Source organism: Danio rerio, chromosome 10 (genome assembly GCF_049306965.1).
Source record: "Danio rerio strain Tuebingen ecotype United States chromosome 10, GRCz12tu, whole genome shotgun sequence".
Classification (NCBI taxonomy): Eukaryota; Metazoa; Chordata; class Actinopteri; order Cypriniformes; family Danionidae; genus Danio; species Danio rerio.
In genome coordinates, this window is record NC_133185.1 from 11,019,245 (window position 1) to 11,047,228 (window position 27,984).

The 27,984-nt window shown below is 34.9% G+C and overlaps 2 protein-coding genes across 7 annotated transcripts in view; both read left to right on the top strand.

Moving 5' to 3' along the window:
- Nucleotides 1–20,588, top strand: part of cercam (cerebral endothelial cell adhesion molecule) — a 30,170-nt gene extending 9,582 nt beyond the window's left edge. For both annotated transcript variants that reach the window (XM_073914472.1, XM_021479272.3), the window contains exons 7-12: nt 4,045–4,121; nt 4,196–4,302; nt 4,416–4,548; nt 6,657–6,784; nt 11,223–11,426; nt 19,319–20,588. In XM_073914472.1, the coding sequence (XP_073770573.1) occupies nt 4,045–4,121; nt 4,196–4,302; nt 4,416–4,548; nt 6,657–6,784; nt 11,223–11,426; nt 19,319–19,553 (884 nt within the window). In that variant the 3' untranslated portion in view covers nt 19,554–20,588. The remainder of the gene's footprint in view (nt 1–4,044; nt 4,122–4,195; nt 4,303–4,415; nt 4,549–6,656; nt 6,785–11,222; nt 11,427–19,318) is intronic.
- Nucleotides 20,589–25,435: 4,847 nt separating this feature from the next.
- The window catches only part of sardh (sarcosine dehydrogenase), a 156,140-nt gene continuing 153,591 nt past the window's right edge, over nt 25,436–27,984 (top strand). For 3 of the 5 annotated variants that reach the window (XR_012385853.1, XM_005155596.6, XM_073913684.1), the window contains exon 1: nt 25,436–25,571. The gene's annotated coding sequence lies outside the window, so the exon portion shown is untranslated. 5 annotated transcript variants of the gene reach the window in all.

Consider the following 27,984-nt stretch of genomic DNA (forward strand, 5'->3'; position numbering starts at 1 on the left):
CAATGGTCAATACAGGTACAAACGGGTATGTGTAGGCAGTCCAGAATCGTAATCAGTAACAGGCGAGAGGTCAAAAGGCAGGGGGCAGGCAGGGAGAACAAGAATACAAGGCTAGGTCTAAACACGGGTAAACAAGACAAGGAAACCGCGTTGTAGTGTTACTTACAGTGAACAAGACTCGGCAAACTGAATGGGTGAGTGTGTGGCTTAAATAGTGTGTGCAATCAGTCTCTGACAATCCTCAGGTGGTGTGCATGTAATCAGTTTAGATTAGGAAGCATGTGTGTCTGGCCGAAGTGCATGTATGAATATGTAGTCCAAAAATGGCGTAATTGTTGTCCAAGAGTTATTGTGAGAGAGATCCAGCGATCAATGGAGTTGTGATCGTGGTGTTTGTGACATAAGTAAAGAAACATTAGCTCTGCATAAACACTATTGCAATGTGTGCATTCGCTTTAGACCTACTCTCAGCTGGTCTATTGTACAGTTTATTTTAGTTCCTCAAAATAGCAATGTGCCAGCAATGCAGCTTAACACACCTCCTTTTTAAGAGCATACTGCCTATGGGCACACATATGGGCGCAAATGCATTTGCTATATAAACATCGTTTTACAAAAAGTCAAAACGACTCTTGCGCCGAGCTGAAACTAGCAAAAAAACAATTGGGTCGTGCCGTGCGCCGCCTTGCGCCGGGTGTATGATAAGGCCTTGAATGACTAGGTGACTTGTAAAATGTGTTAAATTGACCATGTTGTTGTCATGTCCAGGCGTTGTTTATGTCTCAGGAGCAACAGCGAGGCCTGGCTGGAGGGGCACTGGCTTGATCTGGCCAATAGAATCAGGATTACAGACTCTTAGGTGCTAAACGGTCAAACACCTGACAGCGCGAAGTAAATAGATTTACTTCCAAAAGGCATACATTAGGCTAATTAAATACATTTATAAAGACAAAAACAAAGGACATTTTTTGCTAGTTTTAGTTTAGTTTCAGTTAGTATTGTATGTACACAATACAGTTTTTTTAAACTCTCGTTATTATTTTTATTTTAGTTAACAAAAATGATTTTAAATTTTAGCTTTTGTTTCCGTTACATTCATTTTCATTTTACTAACTATAGAATGTGACTACAGTCAGGGCCGGATTAACCAATGGGCCTTATGGGCACGGGCCCAGGGGCCCATGCGCACTAGGGGCCCCTGCGAGGAGGGAGAAAAAAAGACAATTTCAGAGTGTCTTTTTTGGCTAATTGCAAATAGCGCATCTAGATGGAATAAGCTATAAGGGTTTTCGCCCATCGATGCCTGATTGATAGAGACAACATGAGTAAAGAGCAGTTAATCATTACAGCCGCAGTGGCGCACCTTGTAAGGCGCACTGCTTCATCTTTTGACGCGTTAATCATAAACTTGGTTCGAATCCACCATCAGCTGAACTCGTGCTACGTTTTTTCTCCCCATTACATATCAGATTGGAAATATATTTATTTTTAACAGGAAGGAAACATTTTTTAAAAATAATGCAAATGTGATATAAAGTCACAAGTGTCTCGCGGGTATTTCATAATGTTTAGCCTTATTATAGGTGCCTCCCTCTCTGCAAAAACTATATTGCTCAGACAACTGTATTTCCTCTGAGCAAAAAAAAAATCGCGATCACATATTAATATTATTGTTATATTTAAACTGCCTTTTTTTCGTTAACTAAACAGAATGCTGTGATTGGTCAAGCGCGGAAACGTCAGTTTTGTAATAACCCGCACTAAACTGAGCGGACTGTAGTGTAACGTTATATCTGTCATAGATCAAAAATAAGTGGACAAGTGGATTTAGCAAACTCGAGAGAAAGAGGAGAGGAGGCATCTTTATTGAGGCATTTTCCATACACACCATCTTTAAACAGACCCATGATCAGGAGAATGAGGGTACAGAAGAAGATGTTATGGTAACTTTAAATGATGAGAAGCTAGCATTAACCAGGCGGAGGAGGCTAACGGCAGCGCAGCGCGGACTGGATTCATCGTGTGAGAGACAGATAGAAAAGGAGAGAGAGAGGGAGAGAGAGAGAAAGGCCCAGAAGAGGAGAGAGACGGGAGAGAAGAGGTATAGTGTGTGTGATTTCGGATACTTTTAGGTTTATAATCAAGTCTTCATCACGAGAAGAGTAGAGAAAATCCAGGGAGAGGAGGAGAGAGACAGTAAATCAGTGTTTGTATTTTATTAGTATTTTTATTCAATGCTTTAAAAAATAAGTTAAATCTTTGTAGACTATAAATACATATGTACTATATATCATATATTTAAATATGTGGGCAACAAATTATAGATTCATTTTATTTAAAAATTCAACTATATAGGGGTGCGGCCAGGTAGGGGGCCTTACAAGACAATGTGCCCAGGGGCCCCTGGGTTATTAATCCGGGCCTGACTACAGTAAAGTCAAGCTTTTAAATAGAAGTGTCTTGTAAATTGTCCAAAAAAGTGGAGTATTCCTTTAAAGAGCCCCTATTATGGATTTTTGAAAATTACCTTCCATTTAGTGTGTTACACAGCTCAAAATCTAGTGAAATATCCAGCTAAGGCTTAAATCTGAAAGTGGACAGTTTTTAAAACTATTGATTCATCTACGACACATAAGCCCCGCCCAATTGTTGCACACACAAACCCGGGAAAATATGAACCTGCGGCCCGCCCACTAACACAGCAGCAAAGACAGATCCTGAAGTCATAAGTCATGAAGATGCTGTGCCTACCGGGATATTATTGAAAGTGTAAGGGAAAGAAGTGCTTCAGCAATCTAGAAGCTAGAATTCATACGTTTGTTAAAGGAAGGATCAGAAAAGACTACTGATGTATGAGACTTGTGAGACTAATTGACAAACAATACACCAGGGTTGCGTTCAAAATAAGGACAGTTTTTTAGGCACAAAGTCAAACAAAGGCAGGCTGCTGCACTCTGAGGAGGAGTATTGGTGAGATCTACAACCCCCTGGCTAGGGATGTGATCGCTGGGCAAAGCAAAGTAAGCCCTGAGAACATATAACACTTCACGCAAGAGGTGCCACAGCAATGATTGCAGATAGAAATGATCTACAGTTGAGAAGGAAGAAAAGCTCCAAAATGAAAGATTATTAATGAAACCAGACCTGGCCCATGACACATTTCATAAGTGTAAGTAAATGGCTTGTCTCCTTGTTTTCTCTAGCTCGCAAATTATGTATTTAATTGTGTTTTGTTACTTGTAACCGCTTGCACTGTATCTGGTTAATTCTTTATATTCTCATATCACGTCTAATGCCACATTGAAAACGCAACGTGTGCTGCTTTGTTTACGGATTTAAATGCGCTTGTGAGCTTGTGTTCCACTGCCGTTTGTCGTTGCTATAGCCACCATCAGCTGTTCCTACACTTGTGCAGCGGTCAAGGTTCAGAATAGTTTAGCTTTTGCTGTTGTGTGGACTAATACTGAATGTGTGTCATAGTTAAGAATGGAGCAATATGCTGATGTTTAACTACACTGCTATCGGGGATACGGTGTCTGAATAACACTATTGAGTAAGTTTACTATGAAGCGTGTTTCGGGCGTCCCCGGCGATCGGATCCTATACCAATGTTGGCCACCCGGGGGCTTGACGAACCACGCTGGGCATTTTACTGTCTCGCGCTGAACACTGTTGACCAATGGCAACAGGCTGTCATCGGTCCAATCAGCGCAGATTAGCTTCGTGCTAAGGAGGGGTTTGGGAACAAATGAATCACTGAACGATTCATATAGGAGTCCCTGGGATTATCAGGTAAAAATAAATGCATATTATAAGACTATGAAAGTTTTTTTGACCTTGCATGCATATCAGCATGTTGTTGAAGACTCATATAATGGAAAATGACCCTTTTTAATGCGTAATGGGGCTCTTTAAATGTGGTAAATGTAACAAAGACCTTTAGTTTGAACTGCAGTGGTTACGCTAAGCTTGTGCTAATTAGCAATTAGCTGTCTAATCAAGCAGAATCATCAATGATCTAATTAAGGCATTTGTCTTCTACAGTTCATGGACCCCCAATGTACGTCTCTCGCTACGTCCACGTTCCTCCCAAACAGTCAGATCTCATGGGTTTCGATGAGGTAAAGTTTGCGATTTCAACACGTGTTTCACTGCGTAGCATCACTGCATTTTAGCACATGTTTGTTCTTCTTAGATTTACTTGATAAACCTGCGCAGACGTCAAGACCGCCGGGACAGGATGTTATGGTCTCTGTATGAGCTAGAGATTGATGCTAAAGTTGTGGATGCTATAGATGGAGCGTAAGTGTGGATGAATACGCAAGACATGTTCTGTTGTAGTATGACATTTTTGTATCCACAAATGCTAAATACAAAATGAAAATGTTGTGCTTTGATTTTGTGTGTGCACGCAGAGCTCTGAACAGCAGCGATATTAAGATTCTAGGTGTGGATCTTTTACCTGGTTACTACGATCCTTTCTCTGGACGCACACTGACCAAAGGAGAGGTGGGCTGCTTCCTGAGCCACTACTATATCTGGAAAGAGGTCAGTGGCGATCAAAATATTGAAATATTTTTAAAATTTATTTAAATAACACTTGGGCGATGTGGTGGTTCAGTAGGTAGTGCTGTTGCCTCACAGCAAGAAGGTCGCTGGTTTGAGCCTCAGCTGGGTCAGTTGGCGTTTCTGTGTGGAGTTTGCATGTTCTCCCTTCGTTCGCATGGGTTTCCTCTAAGTGCTCTGGTTTCCCCTACAGTCCAAAGACATGTGATACAGATGAATTGGGTAGGCTAAATTGTCCGTAGTATATGAGTGTGAATGAGTATGGATGTTTCCCAGAGATGGGTTGCAGCTGTAAGGACATCTGATGCGTAAAACATATGCTGGATAAGTTGGCGGTTCATTCCGCCGTGGTGACCCCAGATTAATAAAGAGACTAAGCCGAAAAGAAATTAATGAATTATTAAAGTAAAAAAAAAAGTAATGTATTTGATAGGGGTGTAACGATACACTCAGCTCACTGTACGATGTGTATCATGATATAATGTTCACGATTCGATATGTATCACGATGTTTGGAATAAAAATGGAAAATTAAACTGAAATGCAAATTTTACCAAGTAAACAATTTTTTATGTATTTCATTTGTTTCAACTTGTTAAACTGAACCTTCTTTAAGAAAATAAATTAAACAGGCCTGTCTCTGGAAAATAAAACAATTTAAAAACTTCTTAAAAAATATTATTGAAATGACAGAGAAAAAATTAAGGAACGATTTAAGTAAAGGTGCAAAAAAATTAAGCTGTATCATGTTGACCTTCATTCTTGTGTACCTCTGTACTCAAAAGGGTTAATGCTCGTCGTAATCATAACTCTTAAATGCGATATGATTGTTTAAATAATGTGTAGGTTTTCGGTTTCATTTCCACTGCTAAGTCCTGTTCATACTTCCCACGCGGCTCCTGAACGATCACTCTGTTCCACAAATTGAATGTTGTTTACTACTTTATTAGTCACAACCTGCAGGTTCTGTTCACTGAAGCAGACGCGCTCGTATGGCAAGCCGTTTTAGCATTTAAACCTTTGTTCTGACTATCCATAAATATATTTAATTCATATATAATTAAATTCATTTAGAGATATCTCTAATTACAATTGTGACTAGTCAAAACTCATTAAAAGATATCTGCAAATATTTTTCAATTAATGTCAATGGAGGAATTTTACTAGTCATAATATATTTGCAGATATCTCCAATCTGAATTCGTACTAGTACAATTGTAATTGCAGATATCTCTAATTGTCATTCTGACTAGTCGAATTATAATTATGACTAGTCAAAATATAATTAGAGATATCTCTAAATATATTTATGGATAGTAAGAACAAAGGTTTAAATGCTAAAACGGCTTGCCATACGCGCGCGCCTATCAGTCCGCTCTCTGTAGTAACAGCTCACGGTCAGCTCACGTCATGTGTGATTTTGCGGCCGCCAATACATCATTATATGAAGACAGAATTATATTTTAGGGTGAATTGTACCTTCTAAATACAATCTGTGACACTTTTAACAGCATTAGAATGTATCCATGTCACTGTGCAAAGTATGTAAATCATTTTGAAGACTTTTGAAGAATTTTGAAGGATGTTTGACCCAGTATGCGTGTCAAAAAGCGGACGAGTCTAAAACAATGACTGTACAACCGAAATGTTGCCAGACGTCTGATTTTGAGAGGATGGGCCATCCTCTATTTCACCTCCATTCATCTTGGTCTGCTAACATTACTGCTGCAATCTGAACTCACGTGCGACAGCAGGTGGAACGTAGCTTACGTGCAAACAGCTCAACTAATAAGAGAAAACGGACGTCATATCGTAATGAAATCGTCATAACGCCACGATGCATATTCTGACATTTTTGCATCGCAATAAATCGTACAACGATAAATCGTTACACCCCTAGTATTTGATAAATAAAAAGTTTAAAAGAGCAGAATTAAATCATTAGTAAAATCTTTACTTTTGTTGTTTTATTTAATGCATATTAGCTAAATAATTTTTTACTGACCCAAACCTGTAAATGGTAATGTATATTAAAATCATGTCCGTATGTTTTTAGTTTGTCACTAATGATTTGCCATTTATTGCTCACAGATGGTAGACATGCAGCTTGACAAGGCGCTGATCTTTGAGGACGATGTACGTTTTCAAGCCAATTTTAAACGGCGCATGATGCGGCTGATGGAGGAGGTGGAGCAGGTGGAGCTGGACTGGGACATCATGTGAGTCTGTCACACACTTCTGACCAAACCACAATCAACAAAATAATGCACCTTTAAATAATGCTTTATCTTAAAGAGCAACTATGATGAAAATCATCTTTTGTAAGCTGTTTGGACAGAACTGTGTGTAGTCATATTGGGTGATGTACAGACAATTAGTCTTTTTTTTTATTTCCTGATGTGAAAAATAGGATTTAAATGCCTTCCATTTTAAAGCCCACCGCAACATGACGTAGGAGTGCGGTTTCCTCGCTCACTGTATTGATTGACAGCCGCGTATTAACATGTCTCAGTAGTAACGCGTATAATCATATTAGCAAAACAGGACTTGTGCAAAACATCTGGGATTAATAGATCTGTTCAGCTCGCTGGGATCATCAATTATCATCATCAAATGTGATCAAGATAGAGTTTTACAAGTTTCAGATGCTTCAATCCCCGTTTGTGGACGTTAAATCAGGTTTGAATTTATTAAATAAGTTTGTACATTAATATAACAAATATCCATACAGCAGCGGATATTAGCGTGTATCCTATTATATAACGAAATATTCTAACAGTGTAATATACTAACAGTGCAAATTTAAACACGCTGTGTGTGTGTCTGATGTGTGTGTGCGTGAACTTTATAACGATATTGTGAATGACTTATTGTTGTAGAAAGGCTTGAATTTACCCCACAATAAATACATCAAATAATCATTGGGAAAGTTCATACTGTAGTATTTAATTTCTCACAAACGTTACGTGAGATTAACTCTTATCAGACCCAGTCAGAGATTGAGGCACACTCTGATGGGAACGGTGGGCGAGGAGAACTAGCGAACTATGTAATGGGTGTTTTTAGCTGAAACTTTACAGACACTTTCTGGAGACTTATCTTAAATTTTGAAAATAGGGGCCCTTTAACTAAATCATATTTCATTCTTCCAAGACAAAACTGCTTTTTCAGAATTTGTCCACTTTTTTGGTCCAGTACATGAGCTCCATTGTTCTAATTTGACTGCTATGCCTCCACAAATAATTTTTCATGAATTAATTTCACATTTTCATCAAAAAAATTTACAAGTATCTCTCTTAATCTTGGGCATTATTTGGAGCACGAATTAACTAATGTGAAATTACCAGAAGTAGTTCAGTTTATACTAACACAATTAGGCTATTTTTGTTATCCATGAATTCTTAAATTTACTTACTACAAGAGAGGCTGAAAAAATCATTAAGCACCTCATTATTATTAATATTATGTTTTTAGTATAATTATTATGGCCAAGTACAGACTTATGAAGAAATATACTATTCAGTTTGTTAATAGCCGATTGTTTAATAGTACTGTATATGCTGACATTTCATATTTCTTTATTCAAAAGCACTAATCTCATTACATTATTTATAAAGCTATAATATCGAGCTTAGAGTTTAAATAAATATTTGTAAAAAAAAAAATAGGAGAATGGTAAGGAAATTGACAAAATTGTAGGAAATATTTTTGCTATAAAAAGAACATTATCACCCAACAAGCTTCCAAGCAGAAATTAGTGTCTAAAATGCCACTAAAATGCAGTGTTTAAGCCTGCAAAAAAAGTGATGGGAATCCACTTTTGAGAAAATAATCCTTCTTTTTCAACTGGTTGGCTATGATATGCTTTGGTATAAGGCACATTTTATCATTTAATTCCGTAATATTTTAAAATAGCCCTAAATAGAATCAAGTTTAAAAATGATGTATTTTAGTTCACCTCTCTAACAAATCCTTTTAACAGTATTTAGGAGAGAAAGGGAATGTAAAAAATAGGGGTATAAAGCAATAAGAAACGATGATGTATTTACTCTACAGAACCGTAACAAATGTCAAACAAATTTAAATAAAGCGAATATAAAATATGCATCACTTTAGAAATACTCTGTAAACATACATGTTAATCTCTCATTTCGAATATGATGTTGCCTCAGAACTAAAAACTGTTAAAGGCTTTTTATGTAAAAAAAAAAGATGTAAGCTGACAATTTTGAGAAAAAGGTTACAATTGCTAGCTTGCAAAGTTTCATTCTTTCACAATTGTTTATATTTTTCATAGTTCTGAGTTTATGTAAGGTTTTGATATTTTACTATTAAACTATTTTCACATAATTGTGAGATGCAAAACTGCAGTTAAAAAAAAGTCAATAATCTCACTTTTCTTTGTTTTGTCTCACAACCCTGAGTTTTATATTTTACAAATGTAATATATAAACTAAGAATTGTGAGACATAAAAATGGAAATGCATGAAAAAGAGACTTAAATTCAGAATTGGGAAGTATAACTAGAAAATCTGAAGACATAAATGCAGAATTTCAAGAGAAAGTCTGTATACATTTTATTTAGGATATCTTGAGAATTGCGAGTTTGTTTATAATAGCAAATATGACTTTATTACTTGCAGTTCTTTTTTTAATTAAGAAGTATGCCATTTGAAATTGATAGGTGCAAAGTTATAGTTCTGAGAGAATTTTTAATTAAACCAATGTGAAACTTTAATTGAAACAATGTGAAATTACACCAAAAGGGCACCTAGGTTTTTCAGATTTAATATACGTGTTTTACGTCTCCAGAATATGTATTTAAAGTTCCAGCTCAAAACACCCATCAGATTTTTCATTATACCTTTTACAAGATCCTTTTTAAAATATTTTTCCACCAGGGGGCCGTTTAGTCATACTGCGCCTTTAAGGATAGTCCGCCCCGCCCACCGTTTCTACGCGCCTTTCTGCGAGCCTCCTCCCTCGGCTACGTCAGACAACAGACAGACAGACTTAGGAAGAAAATCTCATGTAGCATTTGTGAGAAATACTACAGTAAGAACTTTACCAATGAGTATTTGTTGTGGAGATGCATCGATGAGTCACACACACAATGTCAATGTACGAAGTTCACCCACGCGTACACACAGATAAACTCACACACATACAGGCTGACACACACACACACACACTGACAGACAGAGCACGTTTAGCTTTCCGCTCTTTTTGCACCCATATGTGACAGGATGCAGCTTAATCTCCACTGCTGTATGTATACTGTAATGTTAATGTACAAAATAAACCTGATTTAACGTCCACAAACCGGGATTGAAGCATCTTCTTTCATAATTGTTCTGACATGCAGCTGTGCTGATGAAGTAAAGCTGAAGTAAATTGCTGTAGTTCATTACACACGTGCTCTGTTTTAAAACATTTTAAACATGTGAAAGTTACTCTTGATCACAATTGATGATGATTGATAATCCTGGCGAACTGAACAGATCTTTATTCCCGGTTGCTTTGCGCATGTCTGGCTTTGTTGACATTAATATACACGTGACCACACGACGCAAAGCTGTCAATCAATTCGGTGGGAGGGGGGACCGCACTCCTACATCAACTTGCGGTCGGTCTGAAAACCGCTCCAATTGGTCTACCATTTAATGTTGTTAAATTGAAAAAAAAGGACTGGGTGTGTTTATTTCACCCCAATATGACGGTCTATACACTATACCAACATATATGGATGTTTCTCAATATGCGTTCTTCAGCGGTCTTGCGTCCTCGTGTTCTCGTGCAACGTCATCATCAGCTGCCTAAGTTCAGTTCCAATACTCAAGACCGCAAGCACGGAGGACGCGTGAAACTTCCCGGATGTGTTCTTGATATCAAGGACGCACTGATGCAGACTTGAGCACCGAACTCGCTCTGGATATCCCAGATGTCATTGCGACTGGAGGTGGGAAGCGCAGAATTTTATTTAGATTTATTATTAAGGTTCAGAGATATCACTTATTTACCTCAGGAGTTTCCCTAAATGAAACGGTGAATATAAACATTAACATGGATATCTTAGTAAAGGAATAAACACATTAAGGGTTGTTTGTTTGCTGAAATTCGTATTAAAATCAGTTTTATTTATATTGTGCAGAGCATATTTATAATGTTTTTATGCAAAGTATATATTTTGAAAGGGGGGGAAACAATAAATCGTTGTATGAAGGCTGTAATGTTTAAATAATTTCCATTTAAAACACGTGAAGGTCATGTGACTATCAGGAAGAGCGCAGCATCCCATTTCTCAAAGGACGCGTTCTCTGTCCTCGCGGTCTCCTGAGTTCATTCTTCCGAGGACACCTGGCAAGACCGCTCTCCACAAGAACGCAAGTCCATTCTCTGCGTTCTTGGAATTGAGAAACAGCCATATGTCTGTCCAAACAGCTTGAAAAGTAGATTTTTCACCATGCCCTTTAATGTGCAGAAACAAGCTTCAAAAAATGCATGCTTTTCTTACTGGACATTTATTGGATTATGTTAGCTACTTTGGAATATAAGATACAACTTGTACGAAGTTTCCAATTTTTATTTAAAATATTCTTATTAAAAATGATGCAGCACCCCATTCAGGTGAATTGATTGTTCTGGGATCTATTGCAGATACCTGGGCAGAAAGAAGGTGAACCCTGGAGAGGAAGTTCCAGTGGAGAACGTGAGGAATCTGGTGTTCGCCGATTACTCCTACTGGACGCTGTCTTACGCCATCTCTCTCCAGGGAGCTCAGAAGCTCCTCAACGCTGAACCCGTATCCAAGATGCTCCCTGTGGATGAGTTCCTGCCCATCATGTATGACAAGCACCCAAAGTGAGTACCATTTAAATGGTAAAATGATTGATAAGGTGTGCTGGAAAGTCAAATCACGCCGAAAAGCAGTAACTAAAACGATATTAGCATCTACACCAATGCAAAAAACATTTTAAATAATTTGCCACTCTACATGCTTGACCTTTAAAGAGTTTGATTGGCTGACATTTTTATATCGTTCTAAAAGTTATTAGCAAACATATTGCTCCTCTGTTTTTTAGTTATTAGTTATGATTTTTAAATATTCTTATAGAAATGAAAATTATTATTTAAAGGAAGATCAAGTCACCTAGAGTTAAAAGGTTGAGTTTTACATTTTTTTAAATCCATTTAACCGATCTCCAGGAGTGATGGCTGCACTTTTAGCATAGCTTAGCATAAATCATTGAATCGGAATAGACGAGGGGTCTCCAACTCAAATTGGCGAGGGGCCATATCAGTGACAATTTATAGGAGGGCCATTTTAACATTAAAGCACAAGAAAAAAGTGGAATCCTGATGTAATTGATGCACTTAGTCATTCTTCCCCAGAGTATATGCAGTCATATACTTATGTTAGGTAGTTTAATTTGCAATGAAAATACTAAAATTTAATAATAGGCATTTGAATTATTATTATTATTCTGTCCCAATCAATTCTTGCTTTGCCAAATAGAATATCTTTTTTTTTTTTTTGTAAAACTACAACAAATAGGGGGAAAGCATAGAAAGTATATATTATAAAGTGTATGTGTGTGTGTGTGTGTGTGTGTGTGTATATACACGCAATTTATAAATCGCAAAAGACTGCAATTTTTATCTATTAATTTATTTAGAATTTTATTCAGAATATGTTCTTGTGCGCATGATATTAATATGTTAACCAATCAGAGCTGACGTAGCGCACCGGGCAAATATAGCTATTATGTTAACCAGCTCACTCTGCGCATGACGAAGTTGAGTGGTAGAACCGAATAGGCGAGCAGGAGGAAACAGCATAAAATATGGATGCAGGTCAAAATAAAAAAAATTGGTGCCAAGGAGAAATTCAACGTCAGTCATTTTGGAGTTTTTTGGATTCAGGGGAGAGGATGTCACAGAGCAAGGCAATTTTTAAGACTTGTGAAATGATTATTCCAATACTACAAATCTGATCCAACACTTAAAACAGTGTCATAAAAAACTGCATGATCAATGCATCTCGACAAAGTCCATCGAAACAAACAAAAGCACACATCAAAGCCAGCCCAAACAGACTAAACTAGTATCCATTGTTCAAGCATTTGCAAGCGCCGTGCCTTATGGGAAAGGGTCAAAACGGCACAAAGAAATTACTGAATCAATAGTTTTGTTATGCACTTCTTGTGGTCTGAATGCATTTAGAATGTATGTAGCTTGTTTGAAAAAGCAAAAACAGTTGCCAAAATCGCAAAAAAAATCGCAATCGCAATATTCGTTTGTAAAATCGCAATTTGATTATTTTGTCCATATTGCACAGCTCTAATATATATATATATGAACACAAGTACATCTTATTGAACATAATTTATTTATTTATTTTCAAGCGGTGTGTGATGCATTTTGGAAACAGGAGATGAGCCCCTGTTATAAAGCGCCACTTGGCTTGAGAAACCCACTCTCAAAGACTTACCACACGTACCACACATGTTCTGAATGCCTTCAGCAGAATTCAAATGAGCCATTTTAATGTAGAATAATTTAGATTAAAAAAATGTATCTATGTCCACCTATAATATATATATGTGTGTGTGTGTGTGTGTGTGTGTGTGTACATATATATATATATTCAATAACATGTTCAATTCTGCCAGCAATACAACTTTACTAATGCACATTTTTATAGAATTTTTTTAATAAGCATATGAGGAAAATCTAATACATGAGACCATTTGAATTGAAAATTAGCAAAATGATCATATTACCACCACCAGCATAATGTGTAAGCCATGAAGAAGTGATTGAACAACAAAATACAGCTGCTATAAACTAATTATAATCAAATGACCCTAAAATATTTTCAAAAATAAAGCTTCAGCAAAAATACAGCACTTACAGACAAATATCTCTACGTTTAAATCAGCCCCAGACATTATCTGCTCTTTAATTTAATTACAAAACATTAAACCCATTTGACTTTATTACATTTGCCATGTTTACTGTTGGTTACTAGGCTACCAATACCACAACAAGACGCTTTACAACCACAATCACAACTTAATGGAAATGCACTGAATTTCCATTTAGGCTTTTTCTTTTTTAGGATTTAGGATTTTTTGATCTTTCAAGATAATTTTAGCCAAAATGGTTTAAAAATGTAAACACAATCCCTAGTAATATGATTGGTTGCTTTATCAGATTGACCAATATCTGACTCTTACACCAAACTGATGCAGTGTGATCAGACTGATGTGATATTGACACATTGTGTCAATGTACAAGCAAACATACAGTATTAGATCCAGTTTGCCATTAAATTTGTTGATGTATTGTTTTTGTGCTGGCATGGTTTTAGTTGAATCTGTTAAAAAACATGACCTGACATGACTTGAAGAAAATAGAAAATAATTCGGCTAGACATGGATCTTTATAATTCTTAAAATTTTAGACCAGAAGGTGGCACTACCTCAAACCTCAGTACCTTCACGACATGGTGCTGAAAATAAATAATGGATTTTGTAGTTTTATTTTATTAAATTTTTTATTTTATTTTATTTTTCATATCTACTAACCAGTAGGTGGCACTGTGCAGGAACTGAGCAGGTAACGTCAGGTCTTTGTCTGCATTTGAAATAACGAACCCAAAAAATACATTTATGTGGACTAATGCTGCAAACTTTCAACAAACTTAGCATCTTTCGTTTTTGCGTATATATAAATCCCTTGAAGTTCATAATGAAATGTTAGTATTGATGTCTTTTTATATGCTAAGTCAACACACAGAAATACAAGAGAGCTTGGCATTCATGTCAATTAAAACTGACTGAAATAGCTCACCACAAACTTGTGCTTTCATTTAGAGACCATTTTCTTCTAAAAACTCTCTGTGTGCTTCCTTCACTTTGTAATTGTACAAGCATTTGATTTTTTATGGAGCCAAGAAAGTAACTTAGATTTTGAGATGGCAGCAGTGCGTGTGTGTCTGTGTGCGTGTGCATACTGTGGATTGGCACACTGCCATTCCTTCTCCCTCTGTCTATATCCTCACCATCTCTGACTCTAATTCATTTTGCTTGGCACGTCCCGCCTGAAGCGCCTCATCCCCGCAGTGGCAGATCAGAGCTGCATTCTCCCCTTGTTATTCAATCTTTCCACCGGTCCGTGGCTGTCCCGGTGGTAAATGCCGTGCTGCTTCAGCCCTGCTGACGGATAACCCTTTAAAATCCTTACCCGTTCCGCATTCCAGCAAAATTAGTAGCTACTTTAGAGGTATTTGCCGCTTTACTCTCCTTCCAGGTCTGAAAAACACAGGGCCGTCTGCCAGCTGCACACAAAGCTGTTCACTCTCAGTACACAACGAATCTCTGCAGGCTTTTACTGAAAGTCATTGATACTTTATTCGTTTGTTTGGGTGAAGTTGAACTTTACAAGCCCTAAAGTGATTTGCTGTCAGATTTGGGATCCAAATGATCCATTAAATACATCCATTAAATTTACATGAAATAAATTTGACGTCTGTTGTTTGTTCAGACTACTTATTTTAAATGAGCTGAAACAGCGCAATTCTTGAGTTTGTTTTAAGACCAGTGAATTGACTTATGTTTAATACTTCAATTGGTAACAAATAAGTTAACTTGATTTCTTTATGTTGTCCCAACACAAATCAATTGTGTGAAACCCAGCATTTTTATAGTGTAGATAATCTGGGACCTCTTTTCTTTTAAAGTTGCAGTACAAGCAAGCATCTCTTGGCATTTACAATTGGATAAAATACGAATTTCTACACTCATCGGCTACTTTATTAGGTACACCTTACTTGTATTGGCTTGGACCCCCTTTTACCTTCAGAACTGCCTTAATCCTTTGTGGCATAGATTCAACAAGGTACTGGAAATATTCCTCAGAGATTTTGCTCCATATTGACATGATAGCATCACGCAGTTGCTGTAGATTTGTCAGCTGCACATCCATGATGCCAATGTCCTGTTCCACCTCATCCCAAAGGTGCTCTATTGGATTGAGCTCTGGTGACTGTGGAGGCCATTTGAGTACAGTGAATTCATTGTCATGTTCAAGAAACCAGTTTGAGATGATTCGCACTTTATGACATAACGCGTTATCCTGCTGGAAATAGCCATCAGAAGATGAGTACACCGTGGTCGTAAAGGGATGGACATGGTCAGCAGTAATACTCAGGTAGGCTGTGGCGTTGACAAAGTGTTCAATTGATACTAGTGGACCCTAAGTGTGCCAAGATAATATCCCCCACACCACCACCACCACCAATCTGAATCGTTGATACAAGGCGGGATGGATCCAATCTTTCATGTTGTTCACGCCAAATTCTGACCCTAGCATCCAAATGTCGCAGCTGAAATTGAGACTCAGTAAAATCCCAGTAGATCAGCAGTTTCTGAAATACTCAGACCAGCTCATCTGGCACCAACAACTATTCAAAACTGCAGCAGATCGTCTTGACGTCTACATGTCTAAATGCATTGAGTTGCTGCCATGTGATTGGCTACTTAGAAATTTGCATTAACAAGTAGTTGTACAGGTGAACCTATTAAGGTGCCTGGTGAGTGTAGATACGCTGCACAGTAAAATAATTAGATTAATACTTATTGTGCATGTTGTAAATATTTTATTATTAAATGTTACTATTATAATTTGTTTGTTTGATCAACTGCATAAAAATACAGCAACAAACATTTCTACCTTGAAAGTTTTGTCTTGTTTCTAGTCCAAATATCAAAACATTCCTTAATGAAGAAGCATTTTCTGACATGTAATAATTTTTTACTTTATTTTATGTGTTTGTCATCAAATCAAGCAAAATAAGCAGAAAAACAAGCAGAGTACTTAGCTAGCTTCAAAGAGAAACTCACTTAATTTTGACTTTTTTTCTGAAAACAAAATGCTTTTTTCACTTGTCTAGAAAATGCTTCTTGGTTTAAGAATTTTTTAGTTATTTGGACTAAAAAACAAGACAGAAACTTTAAGTCAGAATAACAGTGGATGTATAAAGCATGCATTTTGCAGTTTAAATCAAAGACCCCTTGTGAAAACAAAAATCTTACAAGATTATTACAAGTTAATGGCAAAATGAATATTTATAAACAGGGCTTGATGTTAACTGTTTTGATCACCAGCCACTGTGGCTGGTAGTTTTCCAAATTTAATAGCCACTTACCACTTTCACTAGCCACAATTCTGTTATTGGGAAAATATATTTCATATGCATAAAATTTGACTTTGGGATGCTAAACTGACTTGATTTAGATTCTGTGTTATTTCCACATCCTTCTTCATTCATTTCACTTTTTTTGTGTTGTGTGTGACCTTGCTTAATGAGCATGAGCAAATGGGTTGTGATTTCATTGTGTGATATTGCAATTAGCTTTTATTTCACTTGACTTTTCAGGGCTCAACACTTAGGATTTACCTATTTATTTTCTAGCCAGACCAAAAAATAAATAAATAAGCAAATAAAAATATCTTAGCCCAAAATAACTCTAAGCAAAAGAAAGCAGGTGAAAGACATACTGTATGCGATTATGAAAGGATGATCACATAAAAGGTTATAAACGAAAGCGAACTGCTGCTTACAAAAAGACCTTTAAAAATCTGGAGCACTTGAAAGTACTGTGCGGGCTCGAACTTCGCTTTTTGTACAGTCTATATAAAAGAGAATCGATCACACCTGTTACATTAGAAGGGACAGTTGCTTTGCGCTAGGAATCGTTTCTTTTTCAAACTTTTAAACATTCACACGCATCACATCAGTTGAAATCATCCTTGACACTAAAGCCCTCTTCAGTGGACCGTGTCTCACCTTGCGTGTGATCATCCTTTCATTTGGCATTCACCTGCTTACTTTTGCTCATGCTAACACAGTTATTATTGTCATCACACGCTGGCCCCTCATTGGGCAATCCTTATTGTTGAACACTGCTTTTCAAGAAAACTACAATTTAAAAATTATTTTCAACCAGCCAAAGTGGCTAGACTGTCCAACCCACCCCAGCTGAAATCTACTCGCATTTGGAGGATTGGCGAGTGTTAATGTCAAGCCCTGTTTCTAAATATTATGGAATATCTGTAAACTGATATTTACTGACACATAACTGTACAGCAAAATGTAGAAATAGTTTCAAAAATAAAGCTTTTTTTAGCTAGTGGAAAGAAAACAACAACAAAAAACTATATATTATATTGTATCTATTATATACAGTTGAAACCAGAAGTTTACATGCACTCTAAAGAAAGGAACATAACCATTTTTTTTAATGTCTGATGGTAAATCATACTAAACGTTTACCAGAATAATGCCAGAATAATATAATAACATTGCCAGAATAATGAGATCATTTTTTTTGAGAATTTTTTATTAATTTCTAGACAGTCAAACTTTTACACACATTTCTGTGGTAATTTTTAGCTTTGCTTTTAAACTGTATAACTTTGGTCAAATGTTTTGGGTATCCTTCCACAAGCTTCTCACAATAATTTGAAGGAATTGTGGCCCATTCCTTCTGACAGAATTGGTGTAAGTGAGTCAGATTTGTTGGCTCTCTTGCTCACAAAAGCTTTTTTAAACTCTGCTCACAAATTGTCTATAGGATTGAGATCAGGGCTTTGTCATGGCCACCCTAAAACATTCACTCTGTTATCCTTAAAGCACATTTTAACTCATTTGGCAATATGCTTAGGTTCATGGTCTGTTTGGAAGACCCATTTGTGGCCAAGTTTTAATTTCCTCGCTGATGTCTTGAGATGTTGCTTCAGTATTTTTACATGATGTTCTTTATTCATGATGCCATCTATGCTGTGAAGTGGACCAGTCCCTCCTGCAGCAAAACAGCCCCACAACATGATGCTGCCGCCCCCATACTTCACAGTTGGGATGGTGTTCCTAGGCTTGTAAGCTTTCCCCTTTGTCCTCCAAATGTAACACTGGTCATTATGGCCAAACAGTTCAATCTTAGATCAGACCACAGGACATGTCTCCAAAAATAAATTTAAAAAATTTACTTTTAAAATATAAAAGTAATTTAGCAAATTGTAATCTGGATTTTTTTTTTGTTAATTCTGGCTTGTTGATTTTCCCATGTTGTCACAAAAGGAAGCAGTGTGTTGGATGTGTTTCTGGAGGTGTTGTCAATTAGCCAATCAGAAACTTCCAAAACCTTGACAGCATCATCTGAGCTTTGTCAGAGGCATAATAATCATACTGTATGTGAACTTGACTTTCAAGAAAAGTTTTTTCTTTAAGCATAACAGAAACTAATTTGACAGTCCTAAAAGAGAAAAAGTTTAGTCACATTAACATCTGACTTTTTTTAAAATGGTTATGTGCATTTTTTTTACACTGTATGTAAACTTCTGGATGTACTCACACGTGTATGTGCAATGCCAACAATATAATGACAAAAAGTCAAGACAACTAATATTTTGTTGCTTTACCTTTAATAAGTTAATGTGGTTTCAAAGTTTAACTTAATATTTAAGTCAGTTTGATTGATGTACGTTGAGATGACTAAAAAACTTTTTTGATTTAACAAAAAAATTGAAGGCAGTAAGAATTTGTAGTGTCTTAATAAAATCAGATAAAATACGAGGGTGGCTCAGTCCGTAGCATTGTCACCTAACCACAAGAAGGTTGCTGGTTTGAGTCCCTGCTACATGAAAGCATTAAACTATCTTATTTTATTATTTTTTTGAACTCTCAATAGTGAGGACTACAAATCCCATTTCCCCAACCGAAATCTGATGGCGTACTCCACACACCCTCTGCTGGTGCAGCCATGTCATTACGCCGGAGACGCGGAGTGGGTGAGCGACACAGAGACCTCCACATTGTGGGATGATGACAGCGTTCGCACTGACTGGAGAGGCTCACATAAGACTCTAAAGGGCTCACAGCCACCCCCCGGCCTGCAGAGCGCCACCTACAAGGATGAGCTGTGAACCACAGCCACTAAGAACACAGCAATGGGCATTTTATTGGTGGATGAGGGACAATGATACTCATTATGGACATCTCAAAACTGTGGACCGGGAACCTTAGTAGAACAAGCTCACTTTAAAACAACAACAAAACAATCAATATTTAAATCTTGTTTTCAAAGAAAAATATCCCAAAATTTCTCATGAATTGAATTTTTATTTGCATAAATTTAGATATTTAAATGAGGGTATGTGAGACCATAAGTTGTGAATTTTGGTTTGGTTTGGTTTTCTAACTTCATTGATCTGTTTTAAAGCATACACTCCATTCTGAAAAAAATTGGGTCAAAAATGGACAAACCCAACCCTTTTGTTAAAATTTTAATTTATTAAATAATATTTAACATAACATATTTTACCAAATGAAACAAGCCAGTATTTTTAGATAGTAGGTCTACCAAAAGTATGTTAATGGCACAAAAAAAGTAAATAATGTAATTTCTCAAAAAGTCGAATTAAAGTTTAAAGAAAATAAGCTTTCAGAAGATTTTCAAACTATATTTTAATAGAGAAGAAGATCCTGTAAGATTCTATAAATGCAATATTTTGGGTTTATTAAACAGTATAGTGAAGAGAAAGCTTTTTAATTGGTCCTATGGTGCAAATTAAGTTAGCTTTACAGTTTTGATTAAGATATTTGTTTTTTATTAACTACTAAAACTAAAGCATCTGACAGTTTTTATGGTAGTGGTGCAGTTTTGTCATTTTTAATAAGATTTTAAATAACTTATAAGGACTATCATGCTCAGACAATCAAACAGTTTAGTGTATATTTGAAATGGTACATGTGGTGAATTTCTTTCTGTTTGGTGCAATTTTGCTGTTCATATAGATTTTTCTCTTCTTATAATTATCATTTGTTCTTATTTATTTCTCTTCCATGTCTTACATCTTTCTGTGACTCCCTGAAGTGAACAGCAGGACCAAATGAAATGATTTCAAACGGGTGCATGACATTTTTGTTAACATTTTTTGAAATAAAAAAGTTGAATGTCACTTCTGCATGCTTTTGAAATACAATGTTTGATCTTCACAGCCACCTTTTTGCAGTTATGGTGGTGGGAAGAAAAAATAATTCACATCAATTCCTTCAAACATTCATTCATAATATGAACAATTATATTATGGTATTAGTAATGATAGCCTGCTTCAGAATATATGTAATATAAGAAATATGCTTAAAAATGGCTCTTTTAGTTCAAGATAACTTCAAATAAAACTAAGACTTTGAAATTTATGACACATAATAGACCTAAATGATATAATTAGACTTTTGAGTTTAAGTTATTTAAAAATATTAAAATGTTTACTTCATAAAATTATGTTGGACCATCTCAGTTTCATTTAATTGTGATTTTTTTTTTTCTTCTAGTTGGTGCTAAACAAATTTATTGGAGTTCATCTAGTGAGTTATTTTTTGAGTTTATTGATTGCTGTGGTGGTCAAGGTAAGCAGCTGTTTAGGGCTTCAGAAAATCTAAGAAAGCCCCTAAAATCTTCAGAAACGCCCCCAAAAATACCTAGAATTATATCTAGAAATTATATATAACGTTGTTTTACATTGTATTTTGCATGGTGAGGGTCTACTTTTTTCATTTGAATGTAATTATTACATCTGCACAAATGTGTTGTTCAGAAAACAAATCATTTGAAAAGTTTTACAAGATGCTTTAGATGTTATTATTATTTTGCATTAATAAAATAAAATGTAAATGTAGAAAAAAGATAAAACGTAGAAAAGGAGAATGAATAATAAAAAAAAAACAGCAAAATAAATTAAAGTACGTAAGGTGCATTTTAGAACTTTTGGCCACCATGGCTGTAATTTCTTAGGGCCCCCAAATCACTATATCTGCCCCTGGTGGTGGTAAATACATTACTAGCAAAACCTAAAATTGAGAAATAATAATTTTGTTTAATCAGACAGACTTACTATAATCAGACTTACTTATAATCTTGGATTTTTTTTTTTTTTTAGCTGTCGTGAGTTTTTATTTATTTTTCATTACATAACAGGAACAATAGCATCCAAAAAAATGAGGAATACAGTGCTTACATTTTTTTCACATCACAGGAACAAATCAGTAGAAAAAAAGTAAATAAAATTACAGCAGGGGATATATAAATTACAAATAATTCACAAGAAAAGAATTCCAAAATTACATACATCCTTATAGCTTTTGTGTGTGTGTGTGTGTGTGTGTGTGTGTGTGTGTGTGTGTCTATTAGGGTTTCGATATAATGCTAAAGATCAGTTTTAAACAAATGAATATTAGGCTTATTTTTGGACCGTTTGTGTTTGTGTACATGTTACTTCCCATATCTTATCATTAAATTAATAAATAAATATTGCTCCAAAGTTATGTTATTATTATTGTATATCAAAAAACAAAACAAAAAAAACATCTTTACAAGAAAACTGAATTTTCAATTTTGTAAGTTGTAATGTAAGATATTCAACATTAAACCAAAACATTTGGGTGTATGTGCATTCAAAAACAGGTGTTTTTCGATTCCTCCTCTAATTTTCAAAAAGTGCACATAGATTCCATGTCTCAAAAATTTTTTAAACAACTTTCAATGGGTAAATTAAATGTAAATTATTTGTCTTTATTGGTGAAATAGTATTAATAGGTAGGTTCCAAACTTTTTTCCACTTAAGCTGCTCAAATAAGGAATTCCAAAAGATTTGCATTTAGGCAACAATGCGGTTCTGCATAACTTAACGTTAACATTTATTCAATTTATTGTCTATAATTTTTACACCATTGATACCTACTTAACTGATTAGTATGTAATAGATTGATTCAGGGGATAAATTACCGGATAAGAGCTGAACAAGTCCACTAGGAACTTCATCAAATATTATTGTAAATTCTGTAGCAGTTATGGGTGGAGATCATTTTTCTTCATTTCTGACATTGCAATGTGATGTCCAGACTGATGCGGTTATCACGCCATCTGTTGGTTATAATACAAAATTACAGCACAACATACACAACTTTACCTCTAGAAAATAATTATTTTAAAATAAATAGTTATGTTCGACAGATGTTGAGGCAAGGTTATTGTAAATCTTCATAATACTTTCAAAACATGTATGATTAAAGAAACTCTCTTTAAAAAGCAGATAATGAACTGAGAAAGTTTAATAAAATAAAGGCAAACGCCATTTCATTTTCAAGTTCTAACTAAAACTAATGCAAACTTCTACAAACATTTGAAATGGTCAAGAGTCTGAATGACTTTCTTAACATTATTCACAAGAGTTAACATTTGACAGTAGTTTCTTTACATATAGGGTCAATACAAAACAAATGTTCAGGAAAAAACTGCAGGACACCTATTGAGTCAATATGTTACAGTATTATTAAGTTATTGTTTTCTTTGATGATTACCCTACCATAAATTCAAGTCCAATGAATAAATAATTAAAATATTGGTGCCCCTAATGCACCAAATCCAGCATTGATTTAATAAAAGATTCACTTTAAAAGCTGATTTGATTAAAAGGCTTGGACCCAGAATCATTATTTTATGTCACAACATAGGGGCACATAAAAAAACAAACAACATTTTTTTTTTAAATTAGGAGTCTTGTGATCACTGCATTAGCATAAAAGCCTATATTTGGCCTCTATAAAAGTAGAGGTTTCCTTCCATAACCCTGCTGAACCCTGTATCTTGGGACACAGCATTGCCTCTAGACTCCGTTATCAAATGACACTCAATCAATGGCTGTGATTAAACACAGAGACAGCATCTTAAATGCCTAATCAGCTGATTTTGATCTGTCTGAGAGTAGTATGTGATATAAACTGTTCAAACCTTAGATCTGCAGTATGGATGGAGTGTAATATGTGAGCTGTAGTGTGGGAGTTGTCACAGATAGGTTTCTCACATTGCTTCATCCAGTGTGTTGTCATATTTGTTGTCTGGGGTGGAGCTGTCGAAACCTCCTCTGATTGGTTGTCTCAGATAGGGAAGGTTTTGGTCGAATCTTCAAGCACTCATGGATGCTTTCTTTCTGTTTTGCGTATGTAGAAATAGGTCAGCCAATAATGGCCAAAGTTCATGGAAAAGGCTGGTGTTGTTTCTGTTTGAGCAAAGCAATTGAATACAGATCTAAGCCCCAGCATTTACTGCACTAAAAATAACTATTAATATATTCTATTAATATTATATTATTCTATTAAATCTATCTAACAGAAATTTATAGTTAAGGTAATAAATAATACAACGAAACTGCAAAAAAAGAAAAAAAAGAAACAAAAACATGCTGAGTAAAAATAGAAAGACTAAAACAGTATTTTCTTGTAGAACACACCACAATATTGGTATACAATTAACATGCTAAAAATAAGTAATGACAAGATATGATTTTGCAGCTTCAGCTTATTTAAAAAAAATGTTAATAAATTTTTCAGCTTCTTAGTTATACAAGCTTTAACTTGATGTTGAATAATTTGCAAGATTTAATTAAATTTAAAAGATTAAGGCAGCAATTCTGTCAATGACAGAAAAAAAATTGTAAAAAAAACAGGGGACAAATGTTATCAAAAATCGTGGAGCCGAACACTGAACCCTGAGAAACTCCTTTATGCATTATAAACATTGTCTCAAATGTATTTGTTTTTGGTCTTGTGATGTTGCAGGGGCCATGGATTTATTGGGAACACTTCAGCTCATTCGTCCATGTCGTCATGCATGTGCTGAGTATGTCTGCATCTGCATGTAACAGATGTCTGAGTTCAGTCTTTCTGCTCTAATTGTGATTTGCTCAAAGGAAAAACTTAACAGCTGAGTCTCCACATGACACTGAGCACATTTATTTATTTAGAAAATATTAATAATCTTTAAGATGGGTAGCGGTAGTAATAACATGTAGTAAGCACACACACACACACACACACACACATACGTGTATATATATATATATATATATATATATATATATATATATATATATATATATATATATATATATATATATATACAGATGAAGTCAAAATTTCAGAATTACTAGTCTCCCGTTTATTTATTTTTTCCCAATATCTGTTTAACGGAGAGAAGATTTTTTTTCAACACATTTCTAAACATAAAAGTTATAATAACTCATTTCTAATAACTGATTTCTAATAACTTGACTTCAACTGCATGTATAATATATATATATATATATATATATATATATATATATATATATATATATATATATATATATATATATATATATATATATATATATATTTGTATGTTATATATATTATACATTATATACATTCATTTTTTTGTCAGCTTAGTCCCTTTGTTAATCCGAGGTTGCCACAGCAGAATGAACCGCCAACTTATCCAGCACGTTTTTCTGCAGCGGATGCCCTTTCAGCCGCAACCCATCTCTGGGAAACATCCACACACACACATAGACACTCATACACTACGGGCAATTTAGCCTTCCCAATTCACCTGTACTGCATGTCTTTGGACTGTGGGAGAAACCGGAGCACCCGGAGGAAACGCACGCGAACGCAGGGAGAACATGCAAACTCCACAAAGAAACCCCAACTGAGCCGAGGTTCGAACCAGCGACCTTCTTGCTGTGAGGCAACAGTGCTACCTACTGTGCGTATATATATATATATATATATATATATATATATATATATATATATATATATATATATATATATATATATATATATAGTATGTATGTATGTAGGTTAACTAACTGTATGTATATACTCACAATACAATTCATTCCACCTTTAAATTAGAACTACAATTAGACCTCTGTTGGTGGGTGGAGAGTGTACTCTGAGGTTATCATGTCTATTTGGCAGTTTCCAGCCAAAAGATCTCAGCTGCAGGCAACACAACATTTAAGCTGCCTTGTGCACTAAACAGCAGCACCAAGTCTGCAACAGCAAATTCATTTCTTGTGTTTTTTTCCTTTTCTCAAGTGGATATATTCATTTGACAGGTAAGCAATGCATGCATTGTTGGAACTCTGAGAATCTCATAACCTAGCGAGTCGCCTTCTAAGACATTTATTATCAGTGTCCTTTTGAAAATATGCAGTATGTACAGTTATAACCCACTTTAAACCTTTCACTTAAAAAAAAGAATCGTAAATGTAAATTAACCCACTTAAAAAAAGAAAATACTATAGTACTTTATATTTAGAGTTTTTGATCCATACTATAGAACAGTACTTATTATGCTGTGGTAATTTTATAGTTTCTGTGGTTAAACAACAATTATAGTACGCTAATATAAATGACCCAATACTGTATTAAGCTTTCTACAACTATATACAATACAGTTTTACAGTTTACTGTTGTAAAAACGTAAAATAGGCTAGCATGATTATAGTTTTCAGTTTCAGAAAGATAAATCTATACAGCATATCACAGCATTATTCAAATATTGTTAATATAGATCCTACACACACTGATACATTTACTGTAGTACGGTTTAAAACAATATACATATTTTTTTTCACATGGGAATGCCATAACCGTTTGTTATCAATAAACATCATTAAAATGATTTAACATATTTGAGATAAAATGAAATAGTTTGAGTGTTTATGTATCGTAAGTTTTACTTTCCTGAAAAACAATCATCGTATATTCGCATATGATGTTGATTACCTGTCTGATCGACCTCGGTATAATGCTATGCAAATTTGAACGTCATTCAATCTGCAATACGTATGAACGTAGAAACCCGACTATGCATGAAACCCCACTAATTCGCGGTGAAGTGTTAAGAAATCTTTTTTTTTTTTTTTAATCATGCGATTTGTCTAAAGTTCTCAGTAGACACGTCGCAGCACTCTGCTTGGTTTGTTTTGCTCCTTCCGCCGCATCTGCAGTTCTGAAGTTCACCACCACAGCTGTGTTCGTCCTCATGCTCGGTCAGCAAACAGCCATATTTGAGCACCAGCTGCTCTGTTTATGAAAGTAACAACTTACACACTCTTGAGGAAGCAGTTAAAAAGCAGGACTTTCGCTCTTCAAGTAAGTTCAATATGCGAGTGACAGTTTACCACAGAACTACCGACCTGCTTCACACGCTGCTAGTTTTATGGTCGCGTGTATTCTTTTTCAGTGCATTACTTCAGTTTTACAAAACGTGTGAACTATATCTGAAATGTTTGCACGATAGTTTTTTACAGACATGTTATTAGTTTGATGCACTTTAACTGTGTTTGAGTTGCATAACTTGTGAATTGCAATGCTTATAATTAGTATACAAAATATTAGGTTTTGTCACCTTTTGCAAAAACAAGTTGGTCATGTTGATCATTTTCGAAGTGACCAGTTTTGCAGTTAAGTGCAATGCGTATAAAACGTGCATGTAATCCATATTTGCATATACTTTGTAAGAATGCGTAAAATATAAATGCATTGTTTTAAAATATAATAAAATGAGAAATTAAAATAAAACATTACGATTTCTCTAGTAAACATGTATCTTTAAAACCTTTATGAAAAAGGTTTTCTGTTTAACAGACTTTTCTTTTGCCATATTTGATTCAAAAGTGATTAGAGTAAGATAAGCTGTCTCACATGATGCTTGTCTGGTGAGCAACTACTTGTGAAAATTATCAATAACAGTAATAATAATAAAGATACATAGAACACACACACACACACACACACACATATATATATATATATATATATATATATATATATATATATATATATATATATATATATATATATATATATATATATATATGCAATTTGTTTAAATTTCAAATATTGAAATAATTTGTTCAAATATGCATGAATGAATTAAAGTCAGGGCAGTTTTTTGGTAATAAAGTTTGATATATTTTAAACAACAGAATAAAATTACAACTGTATATCAACGAATGGTGAATATTAGCGTTAGCAGGGTAAATTTTTTTACCAAATACACATTTAACAAATGTATCTTATTACTTATTTCTTAAAATCCGTCTCTGTATAAATTCATAGATTTATTCACACACATTTCAATGAAATCTAGTTTGTCAGCTTAGTTACACTACTTTTCATTTTTTTATATATTTAAAATTAAAATGTTTATTTGAAATTTATTTAAAATTCAATATTTTAAGTACTTAAACTCAAATTGTAAAAAAAATTTAATGATTTAAATAAAAATTTAATTTAAATTGTACTTGATATAAATTGTAAGAACTTTAAATTGCAGATTGTTTACATAATATATTAATTTTCACAGAAAAAGATTAGATTAGTAAGTTGTAAAAAAAAAAAAAAAAAAAAACTGTAACTGTATATCAGTGGATTTATTATTATATGGTGTATTAGCTTTAAAAAGATTACATTTAACAAACATAAGTGGTCCCAGCATTGAACCTTGAGGAACTGGAAGTG